At 45.3% G+C, this 13,699-nt stretch overlaps 1 protein-coding gene across 3 annotated transcripts in view; it reads right to left on the bottom strand.

Moving 5' to 3' along the window:
- Positions 1 to 13,699, bottom strand: part of dctn6 (dynactin subunit 6) — a 110,308-nt gene that overhangs the window by 42,605 nt on the left and 54,004 nt on the right. For all 3 annotated transcript variants that reach the window (XM_086010147.1, XM_086010152.1, XM_086010157.1), the window contains exon 4: positions 7,543 to 7,631. In XM_086010147.1, the coding sequence (XP_085866273.1) occupies positions 7,543 to 7,631 (89 nt within the window). The remainder of the gene's footprint in view (positions 1 to 7,542; positions 7,632 to 13,699) is intronic.

Genomic DNA, 13,699 nt, shown 5'->3' with positions numbered 1-13,699 from the left:
AACCTTCTGACTCAGAGGCGAGGGTGCTACCCACTGAGCCACAGCTGACATAGTAAGTCTTAATTGCTACCAAAGAACTTCTATGGCACTAAAAATTAACTTTTACAAACATGGCGTCTCATTCCTTCATATTTTAATTATTGTTGGAGATTTCACAAAAACTTTTAAAAAATATTTTTTTTTTTCTCTCTCTTAATCCAATCTTTCTTTCCCTCTCTTTATTACATAAGAACGCAAGAAATAGGAGCAGGAGTAGGCCATACAGCCCCTCGAGCTTGCTCCGCCATTCAATAAGATCATGGCTGATCTTCAGATTCAACTCTACTTTCCCACCTGATCTCCATATCTGCTTTCTGTACCTGATTTGACATTGAATTTAATTTTCTGACACTACCTGTCTTAGACCCTGCGCTGCTCATTAACAATTCTTCAATCTGATTGGTTGAGGTGATACACAGTTGCTTTCCCTGTTCACACAGGTCGCAGATGCCCTGTAGAGGGCACTGTGCTTTTTGAATCTTTGGTTGACAGGAACTTGCCGTGGAAAAGCACATAGAAGTCTATGGGCAACTGCAATCGCAGTTGCATTTCTCTATTTTTCGACTTTCCTTGACCTTAAAGAAGTATCCTTTGATCGGAGGATATGTTAGACCTTTTAAAGACAAGCATTTTCCTTCGGAGTGATTATTTGCACTGCTTTTTTCTGCACGTGCGCCCGTCTGGTACCGAGCAGGCACACTCAATGTGGTCGAGCATACGCAGTACCAAAGGTGCGCCGACTGTGGCCTGCACCACCAAGTTTTCCTCTGCTCCGTGCGGAGAAGGTCAGGGGATTGGATGGGGCAGGGGGAGAGAGGGGAGGGGGAAAGAGAGAGGAGGTGGGGAGGATGGGGGGGGGGAGAACGGAGAGGGGATTGAAGGGGGCAGGAGAGGAGAGGGTGGGGGGGGTGAGAGAAGGGATTGAGAGGAAAGAAAGACAGACTTGCATTTCTATAGCGCCTTTCACGACCACCGGACATCTCAAAGCGCTTTACAGCCAATGAAGTACTTTTGGAGTGCAGTCATTGTTGTAATGTGGGAAACGTGGCAGCCAATCTGCACACAGCAAGCTCCCACAAACAGCAATGTGATAATGACCAGATAATCTGTTTTTGTTATGTTGAGGGATATCTATTGGCCAGGACAACAGGGATAACCCTCCTACTCTTCTTTGAAATAGTGCCATGGGATCTTTTACGTCCACCTGAGAGCGCAGACGGGGCCTCGGTTTAGTGTCTCATCTGAAAGACGGCACCTCCAATAGTGCCGCAATCCCTCAGCACTGCACTGGAGTGTCAGCTTCTGGAGTGGGACTTGAAACAAAAAGGAAAGTCTTGCATTTATATACAGTAGCGCCTTTCACGCCCACCAGACATCTCAAAGCGCTTTACAGCCAATGAAGTACTTTTGAAGTGGAGTCACTGTTGTAATGTAGGCAGAATCAAATTACACATTCCAGACTTGTCTCGCTAGGTGTGCCTATTCCAACAAGGGAACCAATCAGAATTTGTGCTCCTGCAAATACACGCTGCCATTTTCCTTTACTTAACATATACAGGAAACTTTGTGCTATCCGGCACCGACAGGACCGAGCTGTTGCCGTCCCATCAAAACTGCCGGACAAACCAGCGCTAATGTTGAAACATACGGAGATTTTGAGCGCCATATCTGGCAACAAACCCTGCAACAGCTTCTAAACAGTCAGCCGTACCTTTCAAGCGTCTCTGTAGCTTAGCAACAGCTTCAGCGAGACCTTGCAGAGCCTGACTGGTGAAAAAAAACCTAATGAAACGGCTCCTGATTTTTGCCGGTGGCTCGAGCATTCCGGACAGTTAACCTCCGGATAAAGCAAAGTTTCCTGTATCTAGTTATTATTAACTAAACTGCACTGTTCTAGAAAACGTCAAAAGATGCTAGTGGCCGCTTTATTTCCAGTACAACAACAACTTGTATTTATATAGTGCCTTTAACGTAGTAAAACGTCCCAAGACGCTTCACAGGAGTATTACAAGACAAAATAAACTGATACCAAGCCACACAAGGAGAAATTAGGGCAGGTGACCAAAAGCTTGGTGAAAGAGGTAGGTTTTAATGAGCATCTTAAAAGAGGAAAGAGGTGTTTCGGGAGAGAATTCCAGAGCTTAGGGCCTAAGCAACAGAAGGCACGGCCACCAATGGTTGAGCGATTATAATCAGGGATGCTCAAGAGGGCAGAATTAGAAGAGCGCAGATATCTCGGGGCGGGGGGGGGGGGGAATTGAAGGAGATTATAGAGATAGGAAGGGGCGAGGCCACGATTTGAAAACAAGGATGAGAATTTTGAAATCAAGGCGTTGCTTAACCGAGAGCCAATGTAGGTCAGCAAGCACAGGGGAGATGGGCGAACTTGACTTGGTGCGGGTTAGGACACAGGCAGCCAAGTTTTGGATCACCTCAAGTTTACATAGGGTAGAATGTGGGAGGCCAGCCAGGAGTGTGTTGGAATAGTCAAGTCTAGAGGTAACAAATGCATGGATGAGGGTTTTGGCAGTGGATGAGCTGAGGCCATGGCGGAGACAGGCGATGTTACGGGGGTGAAAATAGGCGGTCTTAGTTATGCCACGGATGTTGTTGGAAGCTCAATTTAGGGTCAAATATGACACCAAGGTTGCAAACAATATGGTTCAGCCTCAGACAAATGTTAGGGAGAGGGATGGAGTCAGTGGCTAGGGAACAGAGTTTGTGGCAGGGACTGAAAAAAATGGCTTCGGTCTTCCCAATATTTAATTGGAGAAAATGTGTGTTCTTCCCGGAAAAGCAGTCTGACAATTTAGAGACTGTGGAAGGGTTGGGAGATGTGGTAGTGAGGTAGAGCTGGATGTCATTAGTGTACATGTGGAAACTGACGCTGTGTTTTCAGATGCTGTCGCTAAGGGGCAGCATGTAGATGAAATAGAAGGGGGCCAAGGATAGATCCTTGGGGGACACCAGAGGTAACGATGCAGGAGCGGGAAGAGAAGCTGTTGCAGGTGATTCTCTGGCTACGATTAGATAAGAATGGAATCAGGAGTGTGCAGTCCCACCCAGCTGGACGACGGTGGCGGCACGTTGGAGAAGGATGGAGTGGTCAACCGTGTCAAAGGCTGCAGACAAGTCAAGAAGGATGAGGGGGATAGTTTACCTTTGTCACAGTTACAAAGGATGTCATTTGTGACTTTGACGAGAGCCGTTTCGGTACTGTGACAGGGACAGAAACCTGATTGGAGGAATCCAAACATGGAGTTGCGGGAAAGACGGGCACGGATTTGGGAGGCGACAACGTGTTCAAGGACTGGAGTGGAAAGGGAGGTTGGAGATAGGGCGGTAGTTTGCAAGGGCGGAGGGGTTAAGGGTTGTTTTTTTTTTTTGGAGCGGGATGATGACAGCAGATTTGAGGGAGAGGGGGACAGTACTCGAGGAGAGAGAACCGTTAACAAGGTGAGCCAGAAAAGGAAGTTGGGTGGTAAGCAGTTTAGTGGGAATAGGGTCCAGGGAGCAGGAAGTGGGTCTCATCTACAAGATAAACGCAGCGAGGTCATGAGGGGAGATCGGAGAGAAACTGGAGAAAGATGCGAATTCAGAGCTAGGGGAACCTTAGATGAAGTTTGGCTAGGGCAAGGAAGGGAAGTGGCAGAGACAGCTGAACGGATGGTCTCAATCTTAGAGACAGAAGTCCATGAGCTCCTCAAACTTGTTGTTGGAGGGGGGAGGGTGGAGGAGACAGGGGAGAGAGGTTTAAAAACACAGTTAGCAGTGGAGAACAGAAGCCAGGGTTTATCTTTGCATTTCAGAATGATTCTGGAATAGTGAGAAATTTTGGCAGACCAGAGCAGGACCTGATAATGCTTTATGTAGTCCAGCCAGATCTGGCGGTGAATGGCTAAACCAGTTGCCTGCCATATCTGTTCAAGTATGCGTCCCTTGGATGTAAGGGAGCGAAGATGAGAGCCGTACCAGGGGGAATGGCCAGGGTGAGAGAGAGTAATTGTTTTAACAGGGACTAGGGCATCAAAGGTGGTGGTGTGGGTGTGATTGAGCAGATCGGTAGCTGCAGAAATGTCATGGTGAATTGAGGGCCAAAGGCTGGACAGTTGGGATTTCATAAGTGCATTTGTAAGAGAGTTTTTTCCAGGGGCAGACACAGAAAGAAGTAGGGTTGGGTAGGGGGGGGTGGAAGGGGGATGCCAGTGGAGAGCGATACAAGGAAGTGGTCAGAGATGGCCTTATCTGCGATTGGCATGATGGGAGTAGCGAGGCCACAAGAGATGGCAAGGTTGAGGGGGTGGCCATGAATATGGGTTGGGGAGTTTACATGGAGGGAAAGATTAAGGGAGGATAGGAAATAAACACAGAAAATGCTGAAAATACTCAGCAGGTCAGGCAGCATCTGTGGAGAGAGAAACAGAGTTAACATCCGATTTCCAGCATCCGCAGTATTTTGCTTTTGTGTAAGGGAGGATGATAGGAGGCTCGTGAACTCAGAGGAGAGCATTATAAATTGAGATGGAAGTTGAAATCACCGAGGATGAGAAGTTGTTCGCTGCAGAGGCTGAGGGAGGAGAGCAGTGAAGGTATCTCGGTAATAAAACTTTTATGGTACTTGGGTGGACGGTAGAGAACGAGAATTTTAAATGGGCTGGAATAAGGCAAGATGCTCAAAGGAGGAGAAAGTGTCGGAGGAGTAGGGGGGCAGACCAAGGTGCTATTTGGTGATGAGAGCCACACCACAACTGCGACGGTCTGGGCGGAGTAAATGGTGGAAGGTAGAGCCAGGCGGGGAGGCTTCATTTAAGGGTATGGTGTCATCACCCCTCAACCAAGTTTCTGTCACGGCCATGATGTCAATGCAATCATCCCCGATAAGCTCATGGATGGCAAGGGCCTTGTTCGCAAGTGAATGGACATTCTGGAGGGAGATGCGGAGAGGGTCGGTGATGGCTGCCCCACTGGCAGCGTCCACAGGGTCAGCGCTCGGGGGCGGGGCGGGGGGGGAATGAGTTGAATGGGGAGGAGATTGGCAAGATTAGCCCACGGTACGAGGAAATAAATCTGACTTCATCAATAACAGTGACTTTAGGTCAGCATTACAATACAGCTAAAAAAGCAGGAGAATCATATCAACTGAAGAGCACTATTACAGTTACAGAAGCCCCACATAAGGAGAGCACTGATTTTCAGACCAAGGTATGCTCTATAAGCAGAGAAAATAAGAAAATTAGGGAACTTTTAACAATTTTGTCACAGTTTTTCCTTGGTTTCATTCCATTTGTAATATTCTGAACAAGTAAACTGATAACTAACAACTGGATGGTGAAGGTTTTTGGAAGCATAATAATTGATACTTTAATGTTGAGACTCTGGAAAAAGTAATTTATTTTAAAACCTACATGGTTTGCTGGTGCTTTCTCTTGTAAGTGCTCCTCTACAATTAGTTGCCACTCCTGCCACAATGGAAGCTTTTTATTTGGTGCTTGCACTTCACAAAATGGAAAGTAATTAGTCCCAGTTCCGAATATTCTAAAGTTCATCCAGCTGCTTAATGGGTACCAGTTAACAGATTCAACGAGTCAAAAAAAAATTGTTAGCAGGCAGCAGATTTTAAGAACTGCACTATGATTTTAATTAAGAACTAGCCAAACTGTTCCAGTACAGCTACAACACTGGCATCTACCCTACAAAGTGGAAAATTGCCCAGGTATATCCTGTCCATAAAAAGTAGGGCAAATCCAATCCAGCCAATTACCATCCCATCAGCCTACACTCAATCATCAGCAAAGTGATGGAAGGTGACGTCGACAGTGCTATTAAACGGTACTTACTCACCAATAACCTGCTCACTGATGCTCAGTTTGGCATCTGCAAGGACCATCCAGTTTCAGACCTCATTACAGCCTTGGTACTAACATGGACAAGAGAGAGGTAAGGGGAGAGTGACTGCCCTTGACATCAAGGCAGCATTTGACCGAGTGTGGCATTAAGGAGCCCTAATAAAACTGAAGTCAATGGGAATCAGGGGGGAAAACTCTCCACTGGCTGGAGTAATATCTAGCACAAAGGAAGATTGTTGTGGGAGGCCAATCATCTCAGCCCAAGGACATCGCTGCAGGAGTTCCTCAGGACTGTGTCCTAGGCCCAGCCATATATAGCTGATTAATCAATGACCATCTCGCCATCATGAGGTCAGAAATGGGAATGTTCACTGATGACTGCAGTGTTCAGTTCCATTCACAACTCATCAGGTAATGAAGCAGTCCGTGCCTGCATGCAGCAAGACCTGGACTGAGCTGATAAGTGGCAGGTAACATTCGCGCCACACAAGTGCCGGGCAATGACCACCTCCAACAAGATAGTCTAATCACCACCCCCCCCCACCCCCCATGACATTCAACAGCATTACCATCGTCAAATCCCGCACCAGAAAAATCCTGGGGGTCACCATTGACCAGAAACTTAACTGAACCAGCCACATAAATACTGTGGCTACAAGAGCAGGTTGTGTATTCTGTGGCAAGTGACTCACCTCCGGACTTCCCAAAGCCTTTCCACCATCTACAAGGTACAAATCAGGAGTGTGATGGAATACTCTCCACTTGTCTGGATGAGTGCAACGCCAACAACACTCAAGCAGCTTGACACCATCCAAAACAAAGCAGCCCGCTTGATTGGCATCCCATCCACCACCTTAAACATTCACTCCCTCCACCACCGGCACACCGTGGCTGCAGTGTGTACCAACTATAAGATGCACCGCAGCAACTTGCCAAAGCTTCTTAGACAGCACCTCCCAAACCTGTGACCTCTACCACCTAGAAGGACAAGGCAGCAGGCTCACGGGAACACCACCACCTGCAAGTTCCCCTCCAAGTCACACACCATTCTGATTTGGAAATATATTGCCGTTCCTTCACTGTTGCTGGGTCAAAATCCTGGAACGCCCTCACTAACAGCACTGTGGGAGTACCTTCACCAGTCCGACTCCAGTGGTTCAAGGCGGCGGCTCACCACCACCTTCTCAAGGGCAATAAATGCTGGCCTGGTCAGCGACGCCCACATCCCATGAAGCAATAAAGAAAAAATTTACTGTGTATTGTTGAGTAGCAACTCACGTTAAATCACTGAAGCTTTATTAATTCTAATTAAAAGGAATACCACTCAGTATTTGACTCATAAAAGCAACATTGTGATAACCTAGCTGAAAACAAAGGAAGAATTTTCATAGAACTGCTGGAGATAACATTGATCTTAATAAAGAGCTGGGTTATCTTTGACTAGATTACAGTAATCAAATATCTTTAAACTAATACAACTGCAGTACATACGGAAACAGACACCACATCAAAAACAATTCCTGATTTTGCTTATTATGGTTTGGCCTTGAAGACAAAATCTTTTGGAGAAATTGAATTCTTAAAAATAACCTAAAAGTTCGTAATCTTAATACTCTGGTAGCAAATCCCATTGATAATTATTTACAAGAAAGGATACGACACCCAACTTCAAATACATTGTTTGTTCCAATAGTCATAAGTTTAGGTTCAATATCTTCCTTCTGAGGCATGAGATTTTCTGGAAAGCTGGAACAAACAACAATTAGTAATTGGAATTATAGTAAATAATATAGTAATAATATAATAGTAAAATTGGCAAGCAAGGACTCAATTACTGCTCAAAAGATAACTGCAATTTTCATTAAATTGCACCTTTAACTCAGAAACAGTCCTAAGGTATTTTATGGGGGTGGGGTGGAGGTGAAGAGGAAAAACTAAATAAAAGGAATAAATGAGCGGGCACTGAGGCATCGTTTGTGTGTCAACTTTGGCTCTGTTGGTAGTACCCTTGCCTCTGAGTTAGAAGGTTGTGGGTTCAAGTCCCACTCCAGGGACTTGAGCACAAAAATCTAGGCTGACACTCCAGTGCAGTACTGAGGGAGTGCTGCAAATTGGAGGTGCTGTCTTTTGGATGAGACGTTAAACTGAGGCCCCGTCTGCCCTCTCAGGTGGACGTAAAAGATCCTATGGCACTATTTCGAAGAAGAGCAGGGGAGTTATCCCCGGTGTCCTAGCCAATATTTATTCCTCAAATCAACATCACTAAAACAGATTATCTGGTCATTATTACCTTGCTGTTTGTGAGAGCTTGCTGTGCACAAATTGGCTGCCGCGTTTCCTACATTACAACAAGTGACTACACTTCAAAAGTACTTCATTGGCTGTAAAGAGTTTTGGGACGTCTGGTGGTCGTGAAAGGCGCTATATAAATGCAAGTCTTTCTTTTAGGAAGGGTGTTTGAAAGTTTGGTTTAAAAGTTAACTTTTTAGAAAAGTTTTCAAAAGCTGGAGAGAGACGTGGAGAGGTTTGGGACAGGTTTTTCCAGACATAATAGCTGAAAGTGGTGCAAGCACAAATGGTCAGGGTCAGAGGGCTGAAGGAAGCAATTGGGGATTTAAGAATGAAGGAAGTTGCAGAGATACTGGTTCTGCAAAACCATGGAATGATTTAAAAATGCGGAAAAGGATTTAAAATTTAATGGGCTGAGGGACGGAAGCCAGTATAAATCAACAAAGGTCGATGGGCGAGTTGAGCAGTGCATGACATGATATGGGTGTCACGATAATTACTCTATGTATTACATAACATCTATAATCTATTAAAACTGTAGTACACAATCTCTATAACATCATATTTACTTCCTGTCATACTTCGTTGGTAACATTCTATTGTTGTAAAACAGTGTACTCGCTGAGCAACAAAATGAGTGACATATGCACTTACCATAAGGCCTGTAGAAAAGGCCATAAAAAGGCAAATGGGATTCTAGTACTTATACACAGGGGCACTGAATTTGAAAGCAAGGAAGTGATATTAAATTTGTGCAACACACTGGCTAGGTCACAGCAGAAGTATTGTGAAATGCTTTGTAGAAAGGATATTACAGCCATGGAAAGGGTACAGCAGAAATTCAGTAGAACAATACCAGGAATGAGAGGTTATAGGATTTTGTTTGGTATTGCCACTTCAGCAAAAATAAAGCGACTGCTTCCAATATCTAAAGTTCATCCAAGAACAAACATTTTTAGCTGCTTAAAAGGTGCACAGTCAGCTAGCCACTCAGTTGATAAAAACCCCAAGAAGACTTCTTTGTTCAATGGTTTTGTTGATTGCATTTACAGCCATCCCACAAGCACTATTCTTGCTTGCAGCCCCTTTCCATCAAAGGGCATCTGTAACAACTGCAGCTCTTAACAAAATCCTAATAAAACTAGGCAAGCAAAATCTCCTTGGCAATGGACCATGCACCAATATTAAAGGCTTGAGCCCAACTGGGTTAAGCTAGCAGAAGGGATTGCTCCCTGAAAGGCCGATGAGAAGTCTTTGTAACAAATGTAGTTACTGGTTTGCTGGTAAGAAAATTTCAATAGACCCAATTACAGACAATGCCAATCTGCATGTCTGTTCCATGAGTCTAGCCACTTGGACTCCAAGTCTGAATAGATATGCCTCCTAGGGCATGGCCCACCTGCGTTGTGTCAACATCTAGTTAGTGACTGATGTGGAGAAAAACAGCAGGTTATTGGAGATATGATAAACCCAGTAAGTTCCATCTACTCCAGCCTCTGGAAGGTGCCGAAGCTCCCCTCACAGTAATCCAGAGAGGTGAGCCTAATGAAGCTTGAATACCACAGAAAGTGAGACCCCATTATCAAATTCAGCTCATTTGTAGGTACTCTTGACTCAGAGTCAAAATGCAGTGAATTCAAGCCCACTATAGACTTGAACACAAAATCCAAATTGTCTATTTTGCACAATACCAAAAGAGTGCTGCACTGTCGGAAGCAATGATTTTCGGATGAAAATAAACCAAGGTTGCATCTACATTGCACTATTCAAAAAACAGCATTTTCCTTCTTCATTTTCTGTTCTTTAGTTTTCAACACCCCGTTCTTTATGCACAAAACAGACAGCAACTTCAGGCAAGCGCAGATGGGCAGTTAAACGCAAAAAAAAAGTTGCTATCCCAGATGCACAGCTCCTCTGCAAGCTGCACAAAAATGGCATCTCGTCGTCTGGCTCCGCATTCAAATATATTGAACGGCGTGAAGTTCCTGTATTTACATCAAAGATAAGGACTAAACTCGTCACAGAAAGTTTGTACATTTCACTCTATGTACCCTTTTTAACAGTGTGATAATTCTTAAATTACTGCCAAATAACCTCTCTGGAATGGAAAATTAATTTTTATAAGTATATCGGAGTCTCATTCCTTCAGCTCTTAATTTTGTTGGGAGATTTTTTTTAAATTAATTTATTTTCTTTTTCTTTCTCTCTCTCTTAATCCAATCTTTCCTTTCATCTCTTTCACTTTCTGCACCAGATTTGACATTGAATTCACTATTCTAACTTACACTTTCTGTTACAGAGTCTGTGCTGTTCATTAACAATGCTTGAATCCGATTGGTCAAGGAGATTCACAGTTGTTTTTCCTATTTGCACATGTCCCAGATGCCCTGTAGAGGGCGCCGTGCCATTCCCACTTATAGCAACTTGCAGTGCAAAAGCTCATGGAAATTAAATGGACAAATCTAACTAACGTCAAGTGCCGTTCGTTCACCAGCTACTGTAAATTCTGGCGCATTGTGTTTATAGGTAGTAGGATGTGTTCACTATGGAGAAGGTCAATGTAGGCAAAGAAATCAGGCAGGGGGATTGTGATATACCTGAACAAGTCAGTATTGAGAGGGAGGAGGTACTAGTGGTTTTAGTGGGCTTAAAAGTGGATAAATCCCCAGGCCCTGATGAGATGTATCCTAGGCTGCTGTGTGAGGCAAGGGAGGAGATTGCAGGGGCTCTGACACAAATTTTCAGAACCCCTCTGGCCACAGGGGTGGTGCCAGAGGACTGGAGGACAGCTAACGTAGTACCATTATTCAAGAAGGGTAGTAGGGATAAACCAGCCTAACATCAGTGGTAGGGAAATTATTGGAAAAAATTCTGAAGGACAGAAACAGTCTCCACTTGGAGAGGCAAGGATTAATCAAGGATAGTCAACATGGCTTTGTCAGGGGGAGATCATGTCTAACCAATTTGATTGAATTTTGAGAGGGGGTGACTAGGTGTGTGGATGAGGGTAGTGCAGTTGATGTAGTCTACATGGACTTCAGTACGGCTTTTGACAAAGTCCCGCATGGGAGACTAGTCAAGAAGGTAAGAGCCCATGGGATCCAGGGCAATTTGGCACATTGGATCCAAAATTGGCTTAGTGGCAGGAGGTCGAAGGTTGTTTTTGTGACTGGAAGCCTGTGTCCAGTGGTGTACCGCAAGGATTGGTGCTGGGTCCTTTGCTGTTTGTAGTGTACATTAATGATTTAGATATGAATGTAGGAGGTATGATCAGTAAGTTCGCAGATGACACAAAAATTGGTGGAGTGGTAAATAGCGAGGAGGGAAGCCTCAGGCTACAGAACGATAAACAGGAAACTTTGGTTTATCCGGAGGTTGTATGTCCGGAATACTCGATCTAACGGCAAAAATCAGGAGCCGTTTTCTGTAAGTTTTTTTTAAGATCTCGTTCTTTTTTTTTCCCCAGTCAGCCACTGCAAGGTCTGTAGCTATAGCAACAGCTTCAGCTACAGACGCTTGCAGTTGCAGCCGGCTCTTTAGAAGCTGTTGCTAAGCAACAGTGTTTGTTGTCAGATATGGAGATGAAAACCTCCGTATGCTTCAACATTAACTTTGTATGTCCGGCAGTTTTGATAGATCGGCAACACGCCGGTCCAGTCAGTGCCGGATATCACAAAGTTTCCTGTAGATGGGTTAGTCAGATGGGCAGAACAGTGGCAAATGGAATTTAACCCTGAAAAGTGTGAGGTGATGCATTTTGGGAGGACTAACAAGGCAAGGGAATACACAATGAATGGTAGGACCCTAGGAAGGACAGAGGATCAGAGGGACCTTGGTGTGCATGTACATAGATCCCCGACGGCAGCAGGACAGGTAGATAAGGTGGTTAAAAAGGCATATGCGATACTTATATTCTATGCCTCGGCTAATGAAGGCAAGAGCAGGGAGGTTATGATGGAGCTGTACAAAACGCTAGTTAGGCCACAGCTGGAAATCGTGTGTGTAGTTCTGGTCGCCACACTATAGGAGGGATGTGATTGCATTGGAGAGGGTGCAGAGTAGATTCACAAGGATGTCGTCTGGGCTGGAGCGCTTCAGCTATGAAGAGACACTGGACAGGCTGGGGTTGTTTTCCTTAGAGCAGAGAAGGCTGAGGGGGGACCTGATTGAGGTGTACAAAATTATGAGGGGCATAGACAGGGTAGACAGAAATGAACTTTTCCCCTTAGTAAAGGGGTCAATAACCAGGGGGCATAGTTTCAAGCTAAGGGGCAGGAGGTTTAGAGGGGATTTGAGGAAAAACTTTTTCACCCAGAGGGTGGTTGGAATCTGGAACTCACTGCCTGAAAGGGTGGTAGAGGCAGGAACCCTCAACATTCAAGAAGCATTTAGATGCTCCGGTTTCCTCCCACAGTCCAAAGATGTGCGGGTTAGGTTGATTGGCCATGACAAAAAAATTGGCCCTTAGTGTTAGGGGGGGATTAAATACGTGGGGTTACGGGGATAGGGCTTGTGTGGGATGGCTGTCGGTGTAGGGACCGGGTGCTAGGGTTTGGATGATCAGCCATGATCTCGTTGAATGGCGGAGCAGGCTCGAAGGGCCGAATGGCCTACTCCTGCTCCTATCTTCTATGTTTCTATGAAACGCCATAGCATACAAGGCTACGGACCAAGTGCTGGAAAATGGGATTAGAATAGATAGGGCTTGATGGCCGGCGTGGACACGATGGGCCTCTTTCTGTGCTGTATAACTATATGAGTATGACCTCTTCTCTTCCCCGCCCCCGAACCCCATGAAACAAGGACTTTTATTCTTGTAGACTGTCAGCCAATCACACGCTCTGTCCCACTGAGTATCAACACAAAATAATTGCACCCCCATCTGTCCCCGAATGGCCTTTCTGCTCGCTACCCCCAACTACTGAGTAACTGAACAGTCCTCTGACCACTTCCACTTTTCCCTAACTGCAGCAAAATTGTCCCTTCCCCACTGAGCATTAAAATCTGCCAACCTCTCTCACCGACTGGAAAAAAATGACTACAGTTCATACTCTCTCCGCCCACCCCTCCACAAGAGGGTTTCTCAGCCATTTCTCCCCAACACCGCCCCCCCCCCCACCCCCTCACCCCCCCAATTCCCAACTCCTCTTCACCATTCCAGCTGCCTCCCCACTCCCCTGCCTGGGTTCAATTATTCCCCACACCCTCCAACGTCCAACTCGAATTCTGCACTTGCTCTTGGCTCTCTGTATGGCACACTAATAAAATACGCAGTTAGAACTGGTCTAGATAGTCAAAAAATTTCAAAACTCGGCTCCAGACGTCATTACAGCCTTGGTCCAAACATGGACAAAAGAGCCAAATTCCAGAGGGGAGCCAAGAGTGACTGCCCTTGACGTCAAGGCAGCATTTGACCAGGCATATTGCACATCATTAATTATATATAAGTTTTGTTTTAGCTTTCAAGTGGAATACAGTAAATGTAAACTGAAGGTAAGGTGCCAATACACTAGAAGGAGCAAGAA

The sequence above is a fragment of the Somniosus microcephalus genome, chromosome 2 (genome assembly GCF_052327205.1).
Source record: "Somniosus microcephalus isolate GS21.2 chromosome 2, FLI_Smic_1.0, whole genome shotgun sequence".
Taxonomy (NCBI): domain Eukaryota; kingdom Metazoa; phylum Chordata; class Chondrichthyes; order Squaliformes; family Somniosidae; genus Somniosus; species Somniosus microcephalus.
This window is presented reverse-complemented; position numbering and strand designations above follow the sequence as displayed.